General features: G+C 34.6%; 2 protein-coding genes across 3 annotated transcripts; one reads left to right on the forward strand and one right to left on the reverse strand.

The window, feature by feature from the left end:
* The first annotated feature begins 653 nt into the window (after positions 1-653).
* On the forward strand, positions 654-4153 carry LOC114194616 (D-amino-acid transaminase, chloroplastic). Of its 2 annotated transcripts, none has more exons than XM_028084956.1 (5): positions 654-988; positions 1167-1240; positions 2162-2340; positions 2426-3102; positions 3708-4153. In XM_028084956.1, exons 1-5 carry the CDS (start codon positions 865-867, stop codon positions 3800-3802), a joined length of 1149 nt encoding a protein of 382 aa, XP_027940757.1. In that variant the 5' UTR covers positions 654-864; the 3' UTR covers positions 3803-4153. The 2 variants fall into 2 exon arrangements, with proteins under 2 accessions (XP_027940757.1, XP_027940759.1); XM_028084958.1 differs by having other exon boundaries at positions 1194-1240.
* A 16937-nt stretch (positions 4154-21090) lies between these two features.
* LOC114193988 (stearoyl-[acyl-carrier-protein] 9-desaturase 6, chloroplastic-like) lies at positions 21091-22808 on the reverse strand. The gene is made up of 2 exons (XM_028084003.1): positions 22016-22808; positions 21091-21857 (listed from the first exon to the last, which is right to left on the reverse strand). The coding sequence occupies exons 1-2, from the start codon at positions 22577-22579 to the stop codon at positions 21291-21293; spliced, it is 1131 nt and encodes a 376-aa protein (XP_027939804.1). The 5' UTR covers positions 22580-22808; the 3' UTR covers positions 21091-21290.
* Between the last annotated feature and the right edge of the window lie 448 nt (positions 22809-23256).

Genomic DNA, 23256 nt, shown 5'->3' on the forward strand with positions numbered 1-23256 from the left:
TTTTAGATTTTATTAATCACACTGAATGTCAATCCATCGATCATATTTTATATTAATTATCAACCTATAAACCGGTCCATTAGTCATGGTTGTTTGACTCGTTGGTGTAGTGTACAAAACTTAATAAATATTCTAAATATTTCTTTATTTTAAATTATAAGAACATGTTGCAGGTGGATCTTCTTCCCAACACGGCTAAGAATGAGATTAACTCAATTATGTGCTATGTCGAAACAATTTTAATAGTCCCATGGTGTCCCTAATTTAGAGCACTTTCGGTGTATTTCAATGTAAAAAACCGTTATCCCTCTTTTAGGTGATTGTTATATACACTTATAAAATTTCATATTTTTGGTCTTTTAAATTTGTATTCACTTATAATTTTTTTTTTCACACTCTAATACCAGCCAACGAATGAGATGAGAGAAGAAATTAAAGGGGATTGTTTTCTCAGAAGAAAAGAAATGTAGAGGGTAATGGGAGAGAGAAAGTCTAGGGCGATTATAAATAAAACCCAGATTTATAAAAAAAATATTATTAGTTGGAATGAAAAATATTTTCAAATATCTTATTGGGTCGTTGGTAACATAAATAAACCCCAAAATTTCATTTTTTATTTTTCTCAAACTCCAGAATTTGTCTCTTTCAATCGGATTGATTCCCCGACTCCATCGATAAAGTTGGAAGCAATATAAAAGGCAAAGTAATTCTGAAAAGAAAATGTTATATTATATTTGATCGAAAGATGGAGGACGAACAATTCTTTAAGTTAGTTGCGACCATCTTTGTTTACTGCAAAACACAAAACAAAGCCAACCAACGAATCTGCCATTCTCCAATCGCTTCTGAGTTCTCTTCTTGAACATGGCTTCTCTGCCATTCCTTTCGCAAATTTCTCACTCTCTTTCTTTTCCGCGGCATGGCCACTGCTTCCATCGCCACTTCCCTACCGCTCTCGCTGCTTCCTACCAATCAGGACCCTCCTCTGGTGCGTTTTCTGGACACTCTATTTCTGAACATGAATTCTCATAAATTAGAATAGAAGAAGAAGATTGTACGATTTTTACATGATTAAGTTATACAAGACTAAGAAGAAAAAGAAATTTTCATATTGTACTTTTTAAAAATTTTACTTTCTCGTGTCCTTCTAATCAATGTTGCTTTAGGAAACTCATGGCGCGTTGACATTGCAGATTCTAAAACTCAAGTATCTCGTGTTCCGGTTTTGACTTCCTCGGAGGTCTAATCTAATCTCTCTATTCACTCTTTTTTCTTTGTGATTCGGGTTAGAGGCTATCGTGACTGTAGAATATTCTCTCTTAGCAGTTTTTTTCTTTTTTTTTTGTTAACTGTATTGTTACTGAATATTTACCAATTTTGTTGACGACTAATCTCTCCTATAACAATCTTTAAAATTAAATGGGATTACTTTCAATTTTCAAACCTATTTTTTCTGTGAGGTTGAGGTAGATGTAAATTATTTTGTAAGATGATATTTGGCGACTATCCTATATCCATTAAAAGGGTCATACTGTGTGTTATTTATGTAGCTAGCCCAGGGTGCATTGGAGAAAAATTCCAAGTGAGGAATATACAAGGGAGGAAAATTCTAAACTTACAAATCAGTTTTCAGGAGTTGAGTTAGACATAAATCACTTTAAAAGATTATAATTTTTTTTGTTTAGATCTATTTCCAACCATGCTTTTAGAAAGCACTAATTTGGGATTTCACAAAGGACTTGTGGATTATCAATGGTTGTTTAATTGTCAATATTAGATGCAATTCACTGCATACGGGAGTAGATGTTTGTGAATGATCTGATAGTGGTCTAACAAAGATGACATAATGCTCGTCTTTATATATTATAATTTGGCTATATCTCAAGTTAATTTGAGATATTTTATACTAGCGAAACTCACATAAATCCCAATTAATAATAAACTGTGTTAGAAAAGAGAGAGTTCGTTTTGTTCAATTCAAGCTAGTCAAAGGTCTAAAAGTTATGTTTGTGACAAAAAAATGTGTGTGTCGTAAGTAAAGATAATTACTTTTGTACAGAGTGAAATCAGATAGGGAAAATAATTATTTTGAATATGTGATTTTAGTATTACTAACTAAATCTTTTTTCGTATTTTCTTTTCTTCTTTTTGAACGCACAAGGCCTATGAAAGGCTAAAATCATTTAGAGAAAAGATAAAGGGAAAGCAACAATTCCTTGCTATGTATTCTAGTATTTTTGATGGGATAACAACAGACCCAGCTGCTATGGTTATTCCCATGGATGACCACATGGTCCACAGAGGCCATGGTGTGTTTGATACTGCTGCAATAATGAACGGGTTAGTGATTTCTACTTCTCAATGACATTAACACTTTGTTTTCTATTTTCTAAAGCAGTCAAATGGTGTATTGTGTGCATTATAGATACCTATATGAGCTAGATCAACACCTTGATCGCTTTTTAGGTTCAGCATCCTTGTCTAAAATAGATCCCCCATTTGATCGTGGAAGCATAAGGAGAATACTAATAGAAACTGTAAGTGCTTCCAAGTGTAGAAAAGGATCACTTAGGTATTGGCTCTCCGCAGGACCTGGGGACTTTCAGTTATCTCCCTCTAACTGCCACCAATCAAGTCTTTATGCAATAGTAATACAGGATCTGTCATCGTCGCCTAATTTCAGGGGAGTTAAAGTTGTTACTTCATCTGTTCCCATTAAACACCCCAAGTTTGCCATTACCAAGAGTGTGAATTATCTTCCAAATGTCCTCTCAAAGGTGGAAGCTGAAGAAGCTGGTGCTTTTGTAGGAATTTGGTTAGATGATGAAGGTTTTGTGGCAGAGGGGCCTAATATGAATGTGGCCTTTGTCACTAAAGAGAAAGAACTAATAATGCCTCACTTTGACAAAATTTTAAGTGGCTGCACAGCTAAGAGAGTTTTAACCCTTGCCGAGGATTTGTTAAGGGAGGGTAAGCTTAAGGGGATAAGGGTGAAAAATGTGACTGTTGAAGAAGGTAAGAAAGCAGAAGAAATGATGCTTCTTGGCAGTGGAATTCTTGTTTGCCCTGTAGTGCAGTGGGATGAACACGTTATTGGTGATGGTAAGTGCTTTTATTTCTCGCAGCAAAATTTTATACGATTTAGTGTATGTTTGGAGGGAACTTCTATGCAAGTACTTTTAAAAAAAGTAAGAGAGAAAAATGAAATTAGTTTCTCCACAAGTTAAAATTAACTTCTGAATTGTGAATTGTTGATAATAATGATAAATATAGGATTCTACTTTAGAATTGACTCCCGACCTTCCTCTTGAAGGGAATGCCTGTCAAGCTTTCCTTGCCTCATATTTGGTCATGTTGATAGTTTGATCATGCCAATGAATATTCCTTAATGCATTTTTTTCTCTGATTCTCTTGTCTCTACACAAGATTTTATCTCCAAAAGTTTTACATTTGGTTGTTAGTCGGTTAAATTTGAAAATGATCATGGAATATTGTTTGGTCGAGGTCTTTTGACCTGCAATATGTTAAATTGTGAACTGTTGCTAACTTGCATTGTGCGTTCCTTGTCAGTAGAGGGGACCCTTTAATTAGCATTCATTCTCTTGATTTACTGTTCGCTTGGTCCATCAGACACAGTTTCTGTAATCATTTTGAGTAAATGTATGTACCTTCTTATGAGCTGATTCATTGTCATGCATTCATTGTAGGCAAAGAAGGCCCTGTAACACAGGCGCTCTTCAATCTAATTGTTGATGACATGAAATCAGGACCCTCTAGCGTTCGTATACCTGTTCCATATTGACACTACTTTATTTCCTTCCCTACATTTTGTAATGAAGATTCATCATCAGTGGTTGTGATGCCCCAACTCCAACAGGAATGCCTTTTAGTAACTCCATTGCTACGTAGTTTGTAAAGCTTGTAGTGTTGTAAGAATCAGTATATTCCATGGAGCTTAGTTTTCAAGTGTGTTCATGTGTTGTGGTTTCATGAACCGTTCCTTTTGAGACTTGCTTCTCATACCCGTGGCACTTTGAATTTGTTGAAATTTTCAGAAGCACATAAGTTTATCTACAATGTTACAGCTATACTGTTAGTCATGAGCTGTTTGACAAAAAAATCTAATTAAAAGCATTTAGAGTATGTTAATCAACTGAAAGATTTCAATGATTAAATTCAACTGGTGGCAAAATGGCATGCCACTTTTTCCCGCAATTATTGCATCATCATATATTTTTAGTGCAGCTCTTTATAACAGTATAATAACAAAGTTACCTTTTAAAATCCTTGTATATTTAGGATGTTTGTTCTAGAAACGTAATGAAAAGCTTCCAAAATGTTTTATGGAGCGTTTATAAAATCTTCTGGAAAGCTTGTTTGGAAAGCAACTTATTAATCACAGAATAGCTGCATGCTGCGGACTGCGGTGAATGACCCTTTCTTTGGTTGGCATGATTTTTAATCACAGAGGCACTTATGCAAATGATTTCAGAGACTCCTTTACTCGCTAAAGCAGCGTTCACTGCCTTTGCTCAAAAGTTTTGGGTAAAAGAATTTTTAGAGTTCAGTTCTTTTTTCTATTATTCCATTATGTTGAGGTGTTCATAGTGAAGAAAAATTGTGATATATGGTATTAGATTCAACACATTTGAGATTCTTTATTAGTATCATGATCACTTCTCATGTTCGAGATGTAGAAACCTTGCTCCGTTTGTATTCTTTTACACTATTTCAAAAACATTAAAAGAAAACCAATGTGTATGTACAGTAGTTATCAATAATGGCTAGACCATAACATTTATCTCCCGAACTTCAGGTTGTGAGTGGAAACACAAGTATGTTTAAAAGAGTTTTTCAATTATTTCCCTTTTTACATGCTTTACACAGAAGGGGAGTTTTCCAAGACACAGATTTGGTAAACCTCGAACACGATTTTTCTTTGAAAGTTTTGAAATATATTTGAGGTTTAAGTGTTCTATCTTTTTATGCCATAGCCACATTTCATCTTCTCTTGAAATCTAGCAAGTGACCTTTTGTTTACTGAAATCCAAAAGACCAATCTCAGAGACATTTCTTCCATTTGGCAGTGAACACAATATGTCCATCAAATGATGAGACTATGCATGTATCCTTATTTAAGGAAGCTACATAACCACAATGTTGGTCTCATTTCAATCTTGGATTATAAATATGTATAAACCCATTGTTTTAATTAAAAAATTTTAAATTGGGTTAAATGGGCTTCAACTAAAATCATTGATTAAAATCAATTTGACTTTCGATAAGCATTAGATAGTCTACACAAACACTCTACACAAATGAGTCTCATTAGAGGATCTAGTCAGATGAGCTTTATCAAATGTGCCCAATTAAGTATTGATAAACGGTCTAATGGACCATCTAAGTGTTGAATTTTGATGATAAGTGTCCAAATTCATTCATGTTTTTTGAACATTCTAATGTGTTTTGTCCAACTAAAGTATAAACAAGTTCATATATTGTTTATAGTTGATACAATGATAAACGATCTAATGGACCTATGAACGATACTAGAAGTTTGATTTAGTGATTATTTCAGTAATTTTGAGAAGATAGGATTTTGAGCTTAATAAAAAAATAAAGTGTTCTAAAGATTGGATAGCTAAGGTAGTTCATGACAAGTCTAGTGAATCACTAAACCGTCTGATGTGTTGACCACTAGATTGTTAATGTGTGGACCACTTGATTGTCTAGTGTGCTGAACATTAGATTGTGTGACTCTTTAAAGTTTTAATGGACCATCTGCCATGTTGAACCATTTGCAACAAAATATATTACTTTAGACTAAATTAGTAAAAGCCCAAGATAGCAATTGTGAAACAAATTTAGTTATCCAAAAATCCCTACAAGCAAAGAAGGTCACAAACACAAAATACATCCATCACTCCAACAGTCACCACACCATGTTCTACACTATTCACCATCGCTTTTCTATTTTTTTATTTGATAATTCTTTTTTATTGTTTTTTTTCCCTTGGAAGGCCAAACTTTCTAGGTTGATCTTCTTGTGAGTTTAAGTGAATTATGAGGTTCTATGCAATAAGTGTTGTTCTTCAATTTTTGTAAAATAAACTTTAAATCATTTGTTCTTTTTGAATTCTAGTCTCTCTTCTTGTGATTAATTTTAAACATTTGTTTAACTCAATTATGTTATTTAGTTGAAATTCTCATTAACTTTCTTAATTATAACAATAATCACTTATTTTCTTAATTAAAAAAAAGAATAAAATCCTCACATGTTTATACTCGGAGATAAGTGAGGCACTCAATGAATTAAGTAGCACTTGCTTGATTAATTCAAATTTGTCTAGAAATTGAATAGATGATAACCATATGATAATTGTTTTGGTCAAAAGGCAAATTTCTGTTTAACCAGGACAAAATGAGAGAAATGATTCATTTCCTCTTCTTTTGTTCAAAAAAGTTCGATCCCCTAACATTGAAAGTGCCCTTCATATTTATAGAGCTCATTTTTAACTGCTTTGGATTTTTTCTCCCCAAAAGAAGGGGCTTGGCGGTTACATCATTCCACTACCCTAAGAACTAGCACGTTGTGGATATTTAGAGAGTGTTTCCTGAAATTTGGGAGATTTATATGGGCCTTTAGTTGTTTTTAGGGCCCACCCACGAGCCACTTCCACTTGGTTGCTTGGTGTCTGCAAATCTCCTCCTTCGCCACATACTAGCTTAGTCTTTATCCGACCTAATATACTCATCGTCTAACCGAGTATTTCGTTGACTTAGCTACCAGCCTATAAAGGTGATGGATAATCACTAAGTTGTCTGTCTTCCTCTAAAAGACATCCTTGTCCTTTCGCCGAGTTGTATGTGAATCCTCTAGGAGATCTGCTCATGCCTACGTCGAGCTATTAACTTTGTCTACGAGGCTTCTCTAGGAGATCTGCTCGTCCTTACGCCAAGCTACTAGCTTCGTCTGCGAGGCTTGTCCAAGAGTTCTGCTTGTCTCTATGCCGAGCTACTAGCTTCATCTGTGAGGCTTCCTTAGGAGTTTTGTTCATCCCTACGTCGAGCTATTAGCTTCGTCTGCAAGGCTTCCCTTTCCCTGAGATTCACCACGCCATGTTGCCGACGCTGTAGGGTGGGACGATACACAACCCTTCAACCTTGAGCTGACCATCTTGGGATGCGAGAGGTGCATCATAGTCGTCTGAACCCTCACGCTTCCCACGCTTATCATTGTCTTTTACCTACCTTGCCATGCGTGTGATTGTGAACGTTTTGATGGCCACGTGTGCGGCTAAGATTTTCCTAACTTTTGGCTAACGTTTCGTTAACTCTACTTAGCCGACCCCCCCCCCCCCCATTTTCTCACGCTCGTGGCTGTTCGAAAACTGCTTGCAGTTTGGTTTTCGTTGCTTCTTTACCAGGTACTTCATCATTCACCACATTCACCACATTCACCCTCTTTGCTCTTTCGTTGGATTGGATGTTGTTCTCTTTGATTTCGAGTCATTATTGTGTGTGCGATTTATGCTTTTCTGTCTCTTTACTAAATTTGGCATCTCTGGGTTTTAGTTGCATTTTGCTCATTTCGCTTTTCATCGCTTTTGATGGTTTTAGACCTATGCGTTTTAGGCTGCCTCCTTTAATTGTGTTTCTAGGTTTGCGGGTTTGGGTGTGGTGATTTTAACTTTGCCATTGCAGTATTTTCTGATATCTAGTTTTGTATTTCTTCTAGTTTTCATCTCCCTGGGTTTTGCCCATTTTTAGAACAACCTCATCGGAGTCCGACTTCTAAGTTATTTGAGTGTAGAGTCCCCTTGTGTAAGCAGCCGACGTTGGTTATCGAGTTGTCCCTCCCTTTTCTAACTATGATTGCATACGACCCTTTTTATCTGTGGGCAAAGATGGACCTTAAGCGTGAATATACGGTGCTTGGTACTGAGAAAAATATTAAATTATTCCCAAGGAGACACACCTTATAAAAGAGTGATGAGAATGATGTTGTGGTGGGGACTTGTGAATTAGACGAGCCAGTATGTCAAGATGATTCAGTACCCACGCTTCATATGTTCACTTTTATTTATGTCACTATTTTTGAGAAAATTGGTCTTTGTCTACCGTTCACTACCTTCGAGAAAGCCTTGTTGTCGGTGTTAAATGTATCTCTTACCCAGCTGCATCCTAACAGTCAGACGTTCATCCAAGGTTTCCATATAATATGCTCTCACTTCGACATTATTCCGACTCCTTCTATGTTGCTGTCTTTCTTCTCTTAGCACGGTGAATGGCCGAGGGTTGTTGACTTTATTCTAGTCTTCTTATAAAGGTTTCAAAAGTGTGTTTTTGAAGATAATGGCCCCGAAACACAACCCCACTTTACTTGATGGCTTCCCTTTGTATTGGACCTAAAGGCCTAACCTCCAAAGTCCTCGCCAACTGGAAGATCTTGACCCTTCGAGAAAAGATATTGCCTTATGTTGGAGTAGTTGGGGTTGTGTTTGAGACTTGTCAACTCATAGAGTTCGAGTATTGAGTGGCTAACCTTAAACGTTACATTGGTATTGTTTTGCCACATTGTGTTTTGCCTTTTTCTTTCTCTTATCTATACTTTGCTAGCGTTTTTGCTTTTCTACAAAGAACGCCATGGTGATGTTGCATAAGGAGATTCTCTGACATATGAAACAACAGATGTAGTGCGCGTTATGTGCTCTGATGTAGATTTTTCTTTGTTGAATCATCAAAGATGGTGGTGGACAGGTAGATTGTTGATATTCTTGATGAAGATTAAAATTTAGCTTTGTATTGTATTGCGTCTTTTGTATTTTGTCCTTACTATTTTGTACAACTTGTGATCTATGCCCTAGTTGGCTTCTATGATATTTCGTACTTCGTGCTAGATTTGACTCCTTTTGTTATATTGTAGTGGATACTTCATGCTCTGTGTGTATACTTGACTTCCTACGCTATATTGTAGTGATACTGCTTTGCATTCTTCTTGTTTATTTTTGCCACCTGAATCTTGCAAACTTTGGTGTTGATCTTCCAACTTTCAATTTTAGGGATAAACTCGGAATTTGGGCGACGCACTTAGATTCCCACTTTCAATGTGCTGATGAGGTCAGAATTTGGGCGACATGTTTGGATTCCAGCCTTTAGTATGTTGATGAGGTCAGAATTTGGGCGACGTGCTTAGATTCCAGCCCTCAGTCTGTTGATGAGGTCGAAATCTGGGCGACGTGTTCAGATTCCAGCCCTCAGTTTGCTAATGAGGTGACGCGCTTAGGCTGCTAGCCCTCAATCTGCTAATGAGGTCAGAATCTAGGCAACGCGCTTGAACTCCTTTGTGCTTTGGTGGTGTTGTTCTGCAGTTGTAGTTATGCTTAAACTGTTTTTGTTTTGCCGGTGTCGTCCTGCTTTATCGTTTTTGTTTTGGCAAGTGTCATCCTGCTTTATCGTTTTCGTTTCGACAAGTGTCATCCTACTTTATCGTTTTTGTTTTGGCAGGTGTCATCCTGCTTTCTTCGTTGTTTTTTTGGCATGTATCATCCTGCTTACTTATTTGTTTTTGTTTTAGCAGGTGTCATTATGCTTTATCAATTTTGTTTTGGCAGGTATCGTCCTGCTTACTTTATTATTTTTGTTTTAGCAGGTGGCATCCTGCTTTGTTGTGGACGTGAGTGATGGGATCATAATATTGAAGAAAATGCTAGTAGAATGAGATAGATCCCAATGGGCTAGTGTTATTCTTCATGTAAAGAATGCTTATTCTGGTAGAAAAATATAGAACAAATAAAAGTTTAAGAACATATATGCTCAAATAAGGAAAATAAAACCAAGTGATTAGAGTGATGCGCTTTAGCTGAAATAGAAATGCAAATTGGTTGCGTTCCATGTTCTTAGGATGATGCTACCTTCAAGTGTCTCCTGTTTGTACGCCCCTCCTCCTAGTACCTTCTTCACCCTGTAAGGCCCCACCCATTTTGGGGATAATTTACTTTTGATTTGCCAAAGATGGGCCCTCTTGAACACCAAGTCAGCAGTTTTGAAGGTGCGGTGGATCATCTTTGTGTTTTAACGTGCCCTTACTCTTCTTTTGGTGGCCTCGCTTCTGATTTGGGCCTGATCCCTTATTTCATTTATGGTGTCCAAGTCAGCTCTTCTTCCCTCATTTGCGTGTTTTGGGATGAAATTTGCCATCCTTAATGTGGAGGTGTGGGTTTTTGTGGGGAGCATGACATCTGTGTCATATACCAAAGACTGCCTAGTAGTGTTCATGAGCCGCCAAGCAACATAAGAGGCGTGAGGCCATTTTCTGGGTTTTTCCCAGAAATTGCCAAGCGGTGTTCGTGGGCCGCTATGGAGCACGCGAAACTCTGACTGGTTTCTACGCTTTGTTGAGTTATGTGGAATTTGTGGGTGTTTTACATGTTTCCTTCCCTATTTTGATCGTCTGTTGATACAAATTGTTGAACTTGTCATTGTTTTATTATATCTTGGTAATTTGATGATTGAACAACATGAGGGTTCACTTTAGGAATTGGGGAAAATATTGAAACTTGATGTTTGATGTTTAGATGAGGAATTGATGTAATGCCATGCTGTGTGAATCTAATTAAGCATGTATGACCATTGGAGACATAATAGAATGATTTTTTGTGAAAAATGTATGTGTGGGTTGCTTGCTGGAGATTCTAGAATTCTTGTAGGATAAGAGATTTAATCTCTATATATGCATTTTGAAGCATCGCCTGGTAGCAAGTATCTACGCCAGGCGACGGGCCAGTGCGCAACAACACTTTGAATTGTATTGTGATCGTTGCGAGTTTGGTTTTTGTTGGGGGTTGCTTTGACTCATACATGTGATAGTGGCAGAAAATGGACAAATTAATATTATTGCAACCCTAATGAATGAAATTTGATTGTGTGATGAGGTTCAACTTGAATTGGTTTGAAGTATTGGAATAAAGGAACAAGTGCAGGTGTTGGTTTGAGGAAAGTCATAATTTGCATGAGTTGTATGAAATCCCTGGTTTCTGATTTTGAGTTTCTTATGAGTATGTGGATTCTATGTTCAATTCAAGTGTTGGCTTAGTTCCAAGTCGCGAATGCATGTGTATTGATAATGGAATGATGCAATGTAGAGTATATTGAAGTATAAGAATGTGCATTTTAACTTCTGGATGTATGAGAATTGAACGATTGGATGTTGGGAATTGCCTTAGAGTGCCTAAAACCATAAGTTTCACACTACTAGTATAGCGCCTAATGGTGTAGAGTGAATCGCCAAGCGGTAGCAAGAACTGGGGAAGCCCTAGAATGAGAAGTGCCCGACCACAAGTTCAGACCGTCAGGCAGTCTGCACTGCCATTTCACTTGGTGACGCTTAGGTTGCGTCAGGCGATAGGATAGTGGCAGGGTACGTTTTGCATGGCTTGTTGTGAGGGTCTTTGTTTGGGATATACTTGGATAAATTACGAGCGGGGCGGTTCGTAATGGAGTTGGAAACGCGTGATTAATACGAACAAGGAGGTTCGTATTGGATGTACTCTTGTGTGGGTATAGGAGCGGGGAGGTTTGTATGTTTCGTGCTCAAACTTGAGGCTATTATGAGCGAAGACATTCATAACAGGTGTTCACGCGTGTTGGACTATAAGCGAAGAGGTTCGTAGAGGTTGAGTACGAGCGGGGAGGTTCGTAGAGTTAGATCACAAGCGAGTAGGTTCGTGGAAGCATATGGAATCCCTAAGACCAAGGTTAAGTATGTACTGATCTTATATAGGTCAGGTTGATGATATTGAGGAATTTACACAACTTATGGTGATGGCTTTGGCTTTAAGACATGTTGAGACCCATTTATGAGTGGTGGCTTGTAATGGATTGTAAACACGTGGCAATCACTAGTGGTAGGCTAGTAATGTTGGAAATCTTGTGTGAGCATACGAGTGGGACGCTCGTATTGGCTAGCTCCACTTGATTGTCACTTACGGGTGGTAGGCTGGTGATGTTGGGAATTATGTGTGAGAATACGGATGATGGTTCATATTCGTTAGCTCCACAAGATTTAGCTCAAATCCAAAGAGATATTTGAACAAAACTTGAACTTTGGGCATGAATCATTTGAATTTTGGGCATGAATTGCTTAACACTAGATGATGAAGACATTCTCTACCACACATACCTAAGCTTTAGAATTTTCTTCCTACTTGTCGACTTGAAGTTTTGGTTTATGCTTATCATCTGATTGATCTTTTTTTTGCTTATAAGATAAAATAGAACTTGACCTATTCAAGCTCTACATTTTGTTGTATTTAAGCATTCAATCAAAACATTCAGAGAGTTGGACTTTTGCTCCAACAAATATTATAGTACATATTCAAAATATATTACAACAAATGATTTGAACCAATAAAATAAAAACAAGGCATTCCTATGCCAACCAAGATTTGAACCTGTGCTCTTTCTCATACCAAAGAGAAGCTTATTCCCAACCATTAAGCTACATGCTTAATTTAGATATAATGCACACACCATAAAATTAAAAAGACCATATGATACGCGAGCCATGAGAAAAAATCGTAAATAAATCAATTAAACCATTCATACGTCTAATAATATTGGAACACGTGATCACTACACCAACAAGATCTCTCAGTAAAAACTCTGCACCCTTGAGAACCACAACAAAAATCTTTTCGCATTAAAACACTAGCCACTTTCTAACTTCTCTTGGATAAGTTATGTTTTTCCATGCGTCTTACAGGAAACTTTGATATGTGCAATTTTAAACCTTGCGTAAACACTATTACAACAACACAAATTGAAGCATAAACATCAAAAGCCGCAAATGAAATTTAAAAGCATAAGAAATAAAAGTTTGAAAACATAAAATAGAAGCAAAACTTAAACACACAAAATTCATAAATTGGAAGTAAGACTTTGAATTGAACCATTGTATTTCATTGAAAATTTAGAGATATATGAGATCAAGAAGAGTGTTGAAATTAAAATGGTGAAAGGAAAGTCATTTAGCATAATCACGACTACTTTGTGCTTGTGATTGACAAAGTGAAACTACCTAGAACACTGGAGAAAACCCCAATCTCTAAAGGTCATTTTATGCTCATTAGACAAGAGGAAACCCCTTATAATTCACTTTCTTTACCCTAGCTCTCAACACATGGTTCTTTATCTCGCTCAATCCAGGGCTCCCCTTATCAAAACCTAATTCATACCTTAAAAACCTCAAAAAATAAAATTCAGAAAATACGAAATCCTATTAGTTCATGATTCCTGTGATCAACAGTTCGTACCTCCCTTCATCAGAAGCTAAGCATGGATCAATCTCTTTAGTGAAGCAGTGCATTTTGGAGAGGAAAAGACTGGTCAAAGTTGCATTTGACCCACATGGACTACTTTGGAAAAATAGAAATTGGAGTCAAGGGTTCAACATGCAAATCAACCAATTAATAAGGACTTCCTAGCAAGCTAATTTTATTAAAAAGGGAGTTTTAAAAAAAAGAGAACTAAATGCAACAAAATACTATTCAAATTAACCTTTTTTATCACATTTTTCTGAAAACTCAATTTTTCTAAACATTCAATAAAAAACTAATTAATTAAAGACAAACACATATTTATTTAAACTAAAACTAAATTATTAGAGAGGAAAAATATAGAGAAATAGGATATTAACAAATTAATTCTACAAAACCTACAATATAAAGTGTGCATTTTCTTCTTTTTGGCATAAGTCGCACTATAAGAAAAGCTCTAATAATATCTTCAAAACATATTTTCTTCTTTTCTACTTAAGAAAATAAATGAAACAATATCCCACATAACAATTATATAATAATACCTTGTTTTTTGTGTTTTGATTGTGCGTACTTCTAGAATGAAATCGTTCAATTCAAATCAACAAAATCAAATTTGGATTAGCAACTCAGTAAACTAGAAGCTTTGTGACTTCACTTATTCCTCAAGTGCACAAAAGCACATGTTAGAATGTTCGAATAACATGTGTGAATTCAAACATCAAAGTTACTTATCATTGAAAATTCAATACATAGATGACCATTAGATCATCTAATTAAATTTAGTAGATCAAACCATCTAGAGTTGGATCATTTGATTCTCATTATTTTGTTCTAGTGGAGGTGGGTTTTCTTGTTTTTGTTGTCATCCATGTTGTCCTCCACAATTTCCTCGTCCCCGATTTACTCGTCCTTCACAACCCCGACCTTGTTTAGTACATTGTACAAAAGATAGCGAATGCCACTGATTGGATAAGTTCTTCAATCAAATCTTTAACCTTGATCCATTCCTAAGTAAAATGACCTTGATTTTGGTGGTAGTTGCACCTCTTACTAAGATTTCCTACTCGCGGATTTGGGAAGGGATTTGGAAGGTGGATGACCTCCAAATCGCAGGCTTTTTGCAATATAGTCTCTCGACTGGCATTAAGCATTGTGTATCATATTTTCCATGTCATCGAGTTTTGAAAGCTCGAATGTCCGAAGAATCCTTTAGTCTAGTAGACCCCAATGTTTTTCCTCAAATTTTCCTCTGTGGACATATGACAAGAAGCTCATACTCTGAGTTTATCCATGTTCTCCGGTGGATCATTGATGAGTGAATCCAGGAATGGTCCTGGCTATAGTGCACATATGATAACATGCATAATAATTTATGGGTGTAGTCTAGGACCTTCATTAGATGTGGTCATAAGTTGGTCAATAAACTATCTTAGGGGTTCATGATCCCTTTGAACAACATATTTAAGGCAAATCGACAAGGCTACCACCAACATATGATCAGCAGACCGTGTTGCAAACATAGCACATATCGTGTTGAATGAACGAATGGATTGAGTTTGATGCAGTGCCATTCCAAGGCTTGTCCCTTAAGTGTGGTGGGAACATGCCAACAATGCATTTTTGTGTGTCTAGAAAGGATGTTAACCTACGTGACATAGGACTTGACATGTGCTTCTGGGTTTGAGGTTTTGTCGTACTTCTCAAAATTGATGACAACTCGCTTTGGAATATGGACTCTTTTTATATTTGGGGTGAAGTGCAAACCTTCAATCAGGGCATGCATGGTTGTGTTTAGCTCAACTCAAGGGATAACACGAAAGGAGATATGTTGATAACATACTTTAGAATCCTCGTCCGTTGATGTCGCCTTCCTGTTTGAATCACGCTGATTAACTTTGACTCAGCTCTAGGTTGTACTCAAGATTCACGGTCAACCATTGTGCGTAAGTCGAGCTAGTCACGATTGTCTTCTCTCTGACCATGGGTTGAATGGTGACTCTCAGAAACTCACTCTTGAATTTTAGGTGAGGGGGAAATTTTTTTGTGATTGGACAACTTTCGTTCTCTCCTTTTGCTTGTAGGGAGAAACCTGGTTGTCGCAATTTGTGTGCTCCTTTTTTTGCAATTGGACGGTACGAGCTATTATGGATTCAACCACTCACATCGAATATGGGGATGGGCATCATGTCCTTGATCAATGGATAAAGCATTCTCTATCCAATTTGGCTAACATTTGATTCAAAGCTTGCAACTACTGTTGGTGATGGGTGGGTATATGGTCCAAGCAGGTTTCTAGATCTTTGTCGATCTTTTGTTTTATCTCTTGTATTCCAGCAAGCACTTGTTGGAGATCTTCCTTGCTTTTATTGAGGAGTCTCTTCAAATGGATCTTGATCGTGTTGATGGTTTGTGGATCCATGTCAAGTACTGAAGAAGTAGATGTGTGAGTTTGATCGTGCGTCTACACCATGCACTCGTGATTGTCGAGAAGTATTTCTACTAGGACCCCACAGTGAACGTCAAATGTTCTTATACCATTTAGCCGAGTGGTCTCTGAGGTTGACTAACTTAATTGAAGGCGTGTAATCCAGTTCTAAATTAAAGAGAGAGGAAAATTCACCTATAAAAATTCTCTGACATTCAAGTCAATAAAAGATTTTGAGTGAATATTTTGTTGGTAAAAGTGATAATTGATGGATCATACTTCATGTAATCATGTATATTTATAATTTTTTAGACCTATTAATATCAATATGAAGCATATATTAACATATAAATATTGTCCGTGAATTTCTATCATGTATCACACAAATATTGTTTTATCCCGACGGTTCATCTAGATATATTCAACTGTTGGACATATTTAGGCATGCTAATACACATAATTAATTATAATATTGTGTCGGGTAGCTATATATATATATATATATATATATATATATATATATATATATATATATATATGTGTGTGTATATTTCACAATTTTTTTAAGATTTCATTTTTTTTTCAATGCTTAAATGGAGAAATTTTATAAGATTCACATTTCAATTTTATAACCAATAACTATCCAATAAAGATACTGCAGCGTTAAACGATTCTTTGCATGTGAGAAAGTTCTCAGAATGTGATCAACAATTCTTTGAATGTGAGACAGTTCTTAGAATGTGAGCAAATATAAAAAGAATAGTTTATATCTGCATGATGTAATGACGTGCACTAGAAAAAATTAGGTATATGTGTCAGGATAGAAATAATTATACGACCCTTTGTTTTTGTCATGTGTAATTTTATAAGTGAAATTATATATATATATATATATATATATATATATATATATATATATATATATATATAGATAGTTAGATCGATAGATAGATAGTTAGTTGTAGTTATTATTATGGTTTAAGTGATTTATTTAAATTTAATTAATTTTTAAATTAAAATAAATATTTTATTATTTAAATTTTTAAGTAATGCTTTTTCAATTTAACTTATTCAATCATTTTACCTTTTAAATAATTATTTATTTCAATTTAACTGTTTTTAAAAATTAAAAATAATTATTTAACAAAAATATATGTGTATGAGATAAATTTTAAAGACAGTGGAATGTGACTCTTATGTGTAAAGTACAGAGTGACAAAATAAGTTAGTCCTTTTTAATTCTTAATTCGTCTCATTTAAAACATACTATAAGCATATATATTTTTTAAAAGTTTTATTAATTAATTAATGTTTCTAATCAAACTTAATATATGAATGTTAATTATTTAAATTAAAATATCATTATATGTTGATACCTTAAAAACAATATAATATACAAAATTAAATTTTTTAAATGATTTTATTTTAATTTTTAATTAAAAAGTGTAAACTATTAATTAACAACAGGTTAAAAATTTTAACTGGATCAAGTACTTTTTTTATTACTACAACAAGTACATTGGTGAAATTAGGCCAGTGAGTGTAGGGTACTTATTTAGGGTTTTCTTGGAAGACATGGTAAGCAAAATTGGATACATATTCAGACAGAGCTTTTAAGGCCATCTGCAAGGACAGATACGCCTTTAAGACATTTATTGATAACACTTTTTATCCCAAGAAGTAAGTCTTGTTAGTACATGTATTTTAAATTGTTTTTGACAACTTATTTAATACTCTTCATCAACTATACACATATAGTAATAGGACAAAACACTATTGATGTGGGAAGGAAGGATGTGAGTTTAATTATTTTATTTCCATCTTGTTTTTGTATTAAATAAGTATAAACTTTTTTGTTTTATTTTCATTCTTAAGATATGGTTATCCGTAATTTTTTTTTTTACTATTTTAAATATTAATTTAATCACATTAAACAACAATGCGTTGCCAAGAATTTAATATCAAAATTATACATATGTTTTCATAATATCAAATATCAATATTGGATAAAGATTAAATAATTATAAAATAGTAAAATTACTTAAGAGTGTATTTTAAAAATAAGTTACAAAATTAAGAATTTGAGTAAAGTTACTATAATTATTTTAGATTAGTTGTATTAGATAAAGGTTCTAGACAAAGAAGAAGATGAGAACAGAGGCGGACGGAGACACGATAGTGTGAATATATTCATACACATCCTATCTTATACTTAATTTAAAAATATTTACTCATACTCATACATAATAGATGTAGGATGTGAGTTTAATTATTTTTTTTCGAATTAAAAGCTTCTCTCCCTCTTATGTTTATATTAAATAAGTATAAATTATTTTGTTTTATTTTTCATTCTTACAATATATATATATATATATATATATATATATATATATATATATATATATACACTATTTGTTCCTGCCGAGTAAAGACATACTTGAGTGAACACAAGTTGTATCAGAGCCAAGGGGTTTCAAGTCAAACGCATTCACTTTCTTCTCTTTTATGTCCACCCTTGTAAGCCAAAATGTCTTTCACTAATTAGGGGATACCAACCTGGTGGGGGAGCCTGCAAAGTCACTCCGTCGCTCAAGTCAATATCAGAGCAATAAATGATAAGAGTAAAATAAGATCATAATAGAATCTTTACCTCATGAATAATACCTTTTTTACTAGTTTAATGGGTCTAGCCCTATGGGCCTAGGGTTTGTGTTTAGCTAATTTTAGGGTTTGTTAACTATGTTTAATTAGTTTAATTCGCTCCATCTTCCAGCACAGATCCTATTTACGAATAATCTATATTATTTTTCAGCAAAGACGTTCTTTACCCCTGGGTTGAAGCCACTTCGACTTCTACCTCGGTTAACCATGTGCTCGTGATGTCCTCTATCGCTAAGCACCTTTGCTTATGTTTCAACATTGCTCATCTATCGTTAATTATCGTGCGTACCTTAAAGACTTATCAGGCTGGAGTATACTCGGATTAATTTGTTGACAGATATCAAGTGGTTCAAGGTCTTCACGCCATTTGCACTACGTTTACTGAGCTGGAGTATATTCGGCCTCCCAGACTGATGTCTACTTAATGGTTCAAAGTAGCTTTTTTCCCACTATGTACATAATTCAATAATATTTTTATAAAAAACAAAAAATTACATTAGAAAAGCATGACATTATCGAGAATTTAATATCAAAATAATATATATATATATATATATATATATATTCTTAATTTACACTAATAATTTATCATACTTTTAGAAAGATATCTCAATTATTTGCAAATTTTAAAATAAAAAGATATTCTTAACCACTTTATAACTTATTGAATCCATACAAATGAAATGATATTAAGATTAATGGGGTAAATTAGAAGAAGCATGAATCGGAATGTTTTGCATATGGATTGTTCTGATAATGGATTTCTAGTTTTAACTTTTAATTGAGTTTAATTCAAATTATATATATATATATATATATATATATATATATATATATATATATATATATATATATATATATATATATATATATAAAAGATATATAAAAGATGTGGGAACATCGCGTTGTTAAAGGTAACTAATCTCATGGATGAATAGGTTCTATATTTAAATTGTTATTTACTATGCAAAAAATTATAAATATTTGTTCATTCTTTCTAAATGACTTCTTTTCTCTATAAAACAAATATTTACTGCACAAAAAATTGTAAATACTTACTAAATGTGAACTTTTTTATACGGTTAGAGTTGTGATTCATATATTTAATGAACTCAACCATTTTTTTTAAGAATTTAAAGATTGACATTATATAAGTATTTTAGAATGTCTTGTATTGATTAGAAATTATAGTAAATTTTCTCTTTCATTTAAAATTGGAGTTAAAAAACTTATTTAAAATATATATTAAAACTTTCTCGGTGATAAATAATTTTTTAATTGATTAAAAGATTTTTTGTATATGTTAAAACGTTCTATTATACTTATAAGAAGGAAATTTTTAATGCATTAAAATCATTTAAGTTCAATTAAATGTTTTTGATTCTTCTGTTTTAATATGTGAATTTTACTAGTAAGTGAATTTAACCAGTTAAAATACAATATTAATCCATTAAAAATATAGATTAATATCTAAATAAATCTCTTATTTCTTAATTATTTTACACTAAATAAAAACCAAAGTTTTTTAAATCGTTTATTCTTTTAAGAGGGAGAGTGTCCAAACTAAGTTGAAAATTGTTTTTAAATTTGTCTTTGTTTAAATTTTGGTATTAATACTATGATCGAAAGAAAACATAGATGTTCATATGGATATTTATTTTCTTATATGTATATCCTGTCTAAATGATATTGTTTTCATTCCCTCAATTTAATTTTAATCTTAAGACTTCTAAATAGGTTTTTCTGATATAACTTAGTAATACAACACTACTAATAAAATCTTGTATGATTCAAGATTTAATATATTGAATTTTACTTTTAATATTTTGATTTTTACTATTTTGATTGTGTGCTTGTAAAAGCTCTGAAATTTAAGTATAATCTTATAAAATTTTGATTGTGCTTGTAAAAGTTCTGAAATTTGAAAATTTAGTATAAGCTTTAGTTAACATAGATAAACAAGTGGATCTAACTTCTAACTCTAATATTAAATGAATATCATTCATTATACATATCTTTCTATTTCTTTATCATTTGATTCTTAATATTATTTCACTTTCATTTCTATGAATGAAATAGAAAACAATTAAATCTTAAAATTAACAAATTTAACAAGATTCTCATTTTGTATTTTAAAAAACTAAAAAAAAAATAATCAGTGATAGTTCAGTTCAACTGACTTCTTAAAATTAAGAAAATGAAGAACATATCTTACTATTCTTTTCATAAAAGTTACTCTTGAAAGTAACAGTATCATTTTTTTCTAGCAATCATAGGTACAATACAAATCAATTTTCACCAGCAATCAATCTATGGAACCAACCCTCACACCAACCACAGCAGTTATGACTACCTGCGTTAAAAATACATTTCAAAATAATTTTATTACATTTTACTTCTTATTCTATTACACCAATAATCTTATATTAGTTAAGAATTAAAATAAAGTGCAGTTTAAATATATTTTTTTTCCACTCTCCAATGCACTTTACAGACAAAATCGTGACGGATTTTTAATCTTCAAACTATAGACAATACTTCAAGAATCTGGATAATTCATCCGATGATGTTTAATTTTGTCTGTTAATTATTTTAGATATTTCATTTTGTGTGTTTATTATTTTAGATATTATATATTTATATTAAAAATGAAACTTAGAAACTCAACTAACTCTTGGGTTCATGTGGGATGCTTTAATGACTTAGGAGTCTTATTCAAATCAAACACTACAGATAATTTTTCTTACAAGGAGGTCTATTACAAGCAACACTGACCTTACTTCTTCATTCCTATTTATTACGAGTATAAATAGAACACACCAACTAAATATCGTGTTGTTGGGTCAAATTTGAAGCATCACATGGCTAGCGTTTCAACTCAAATCTCACAACTGCAGCTCTTTATGGAAGATCCAGCTGAACTTAATGCTACGAGGTTTCATCTTTCGCGCTCGCTCCTCAGCACGTTCTTGCAGCTTCCTAATCCTCGGTGCTAACCCACACACGTAATCCTGTGCCCTCTTTCCCTCCTCTCTCAAACCCTCCACCTTCTCCAATCTCCACCGTCCGATCAGGAACTCCAAGATGTCTGCGTAGTCATTCACCGTGTACACTCCCACACGTTGCGCCACTGCAGCGTAGTGCTCGAATAGCCTGGGGTCCTCCCCATCGTACATAAGATGCGCCGGCATGGTGATCTTTTTCTCCATCATGCTTCCTATTGCCACCATTGTTCCCGTCGGATCCACTTCTAGAAGCTTCTCCACGATCCTCGAGTACGCTTTCTCGTGTCTTTTCTCATCTGCAGCAATGGTTCCGCATATGCGCGCCAGCACAGGATCACCACCCTCCTTTGCGAGCCTTGCAGTGTTACCATGTGACACGAACGTGGCTCGCTCTTGGAATGACGTGTATACGTACCCCAGATATGGGTTGTTCTCAAAACCAGGGTCCTACACAGTCCAAACAAAAACATAAATGGAACATCCTATGCTCATTCGAAATTCAACTACAATTTTTAACTTGGAATATATATATATATTTATATATTTTAAATTTCAAATTTCAAATCTTTTGAAATAATGATAAGAAAGTTTCCTGTTATACTTACCATGCCTGCAGCAATGAGGTAATGAATGGTCTTTTCAATCATGTTCATGTTAACACGACCAGAAAGATACAAGTATGTTCTCAGCAAATCCCCATGTCTGTTCTCTTCCGCGGACCAGGCCCGAGTCCACACGGCCCACGGGCTTGGGCTTGTTCCGCACTCGTCTTTCACGCCGTCGAGGCTGTTCATTATGGTCTGGTAAGTGGGAAGAGCTTCCTCAGTAATCATGTCACCGACCAGCACCAAGAAGTACTCGTCAGATAGCTCCTTCGTTCGATCGCGAAGAGCCTTCACCTCCTCCATGAACTCTTCAAACGGCAACGATGGATCGGGAACGAAACTCTCGGGTTGCCAGCTTTTTTCCACGGGTTTCAGCAGCGGAAGGACACACTGCGAAGCCCACCCTTCCAGCGACCTGAAAACCTCTAACTTTTCCGGCGGCAATGAGTGGGCCCTCCGCGCTTTCGATGGCGGCGACACTGAGAGGACACATTTCGGTGGCAGCATGCGGTGGGGAACACTTCTTGGAGTGCATGCAAAGGGGAGAGTAGTTTGTATGAGCATGGTGGTTGAGGAGGGTGTGGGAGATATTTTTGTGAGTGTGGTGAGAGGAGTGAAAAACTATGTTTTGATTTGGCCGTTAATATATAGAAACAAAATTTTGAAGGCGGTGGAAAGTGGCCCTTTATGAAACAAAGGAGTGAGTTCGAGACATTAAGCGTAAGAGTATAGGTGTCGGCTTCAGAGCATCATAAAAAAACTACCTTGTAGGTTTTCTTGCAGGATGTAGTGCCTTGTACCAGATTCCTTGCATGCTTTAAAACTTGAGGCCATCTTGAGATAGACACAGTTTAAGGCATTTATTGATCACATTTTAAAAAACGAAAATTTTACATGCACACCATAAATAAAGTTTTCTTAAACTTATAAGACACTTAGTCAGAAATGAAATTTTTAAGACTATATTTTACACCTTTGACAAGTTTCTTATCACGGATTTTTAAAACTATATTCACAATTGTCGTCCAGAACATTTCTATATGTACCTGTCTTCAGTTGAAGGGTGTATTTAGCGACGTGCGTTCTGGCAAGAGTGGTTGGATTTCATTCTCAATGGATGTCATGTGTACTATATATGTGTATACATGCTGTGACCACATCTCGGAGAGTCATTACACTTTATATCCGATTTAGATCTAATAAAATAGGTTTAGTCTGTAATCCAAATTTGATTTAGGTAA

The sequence above is a fragment of the Vigna unguiculata genome, chromosome 8 (genome assembly GCF_004118075.2).
Source record: "Vigna unguiculata cultivar IT97K-499-35 chromosome 8, ASM411807v1, whole genome shotgun sequence".
NCBI classification, from domain to species: Eukaryota; Viridiplantae; Streptophyta; class Magnoliopsida; order Fabales; family Fabaceae; genus Vigna; species Vigna unguiculata.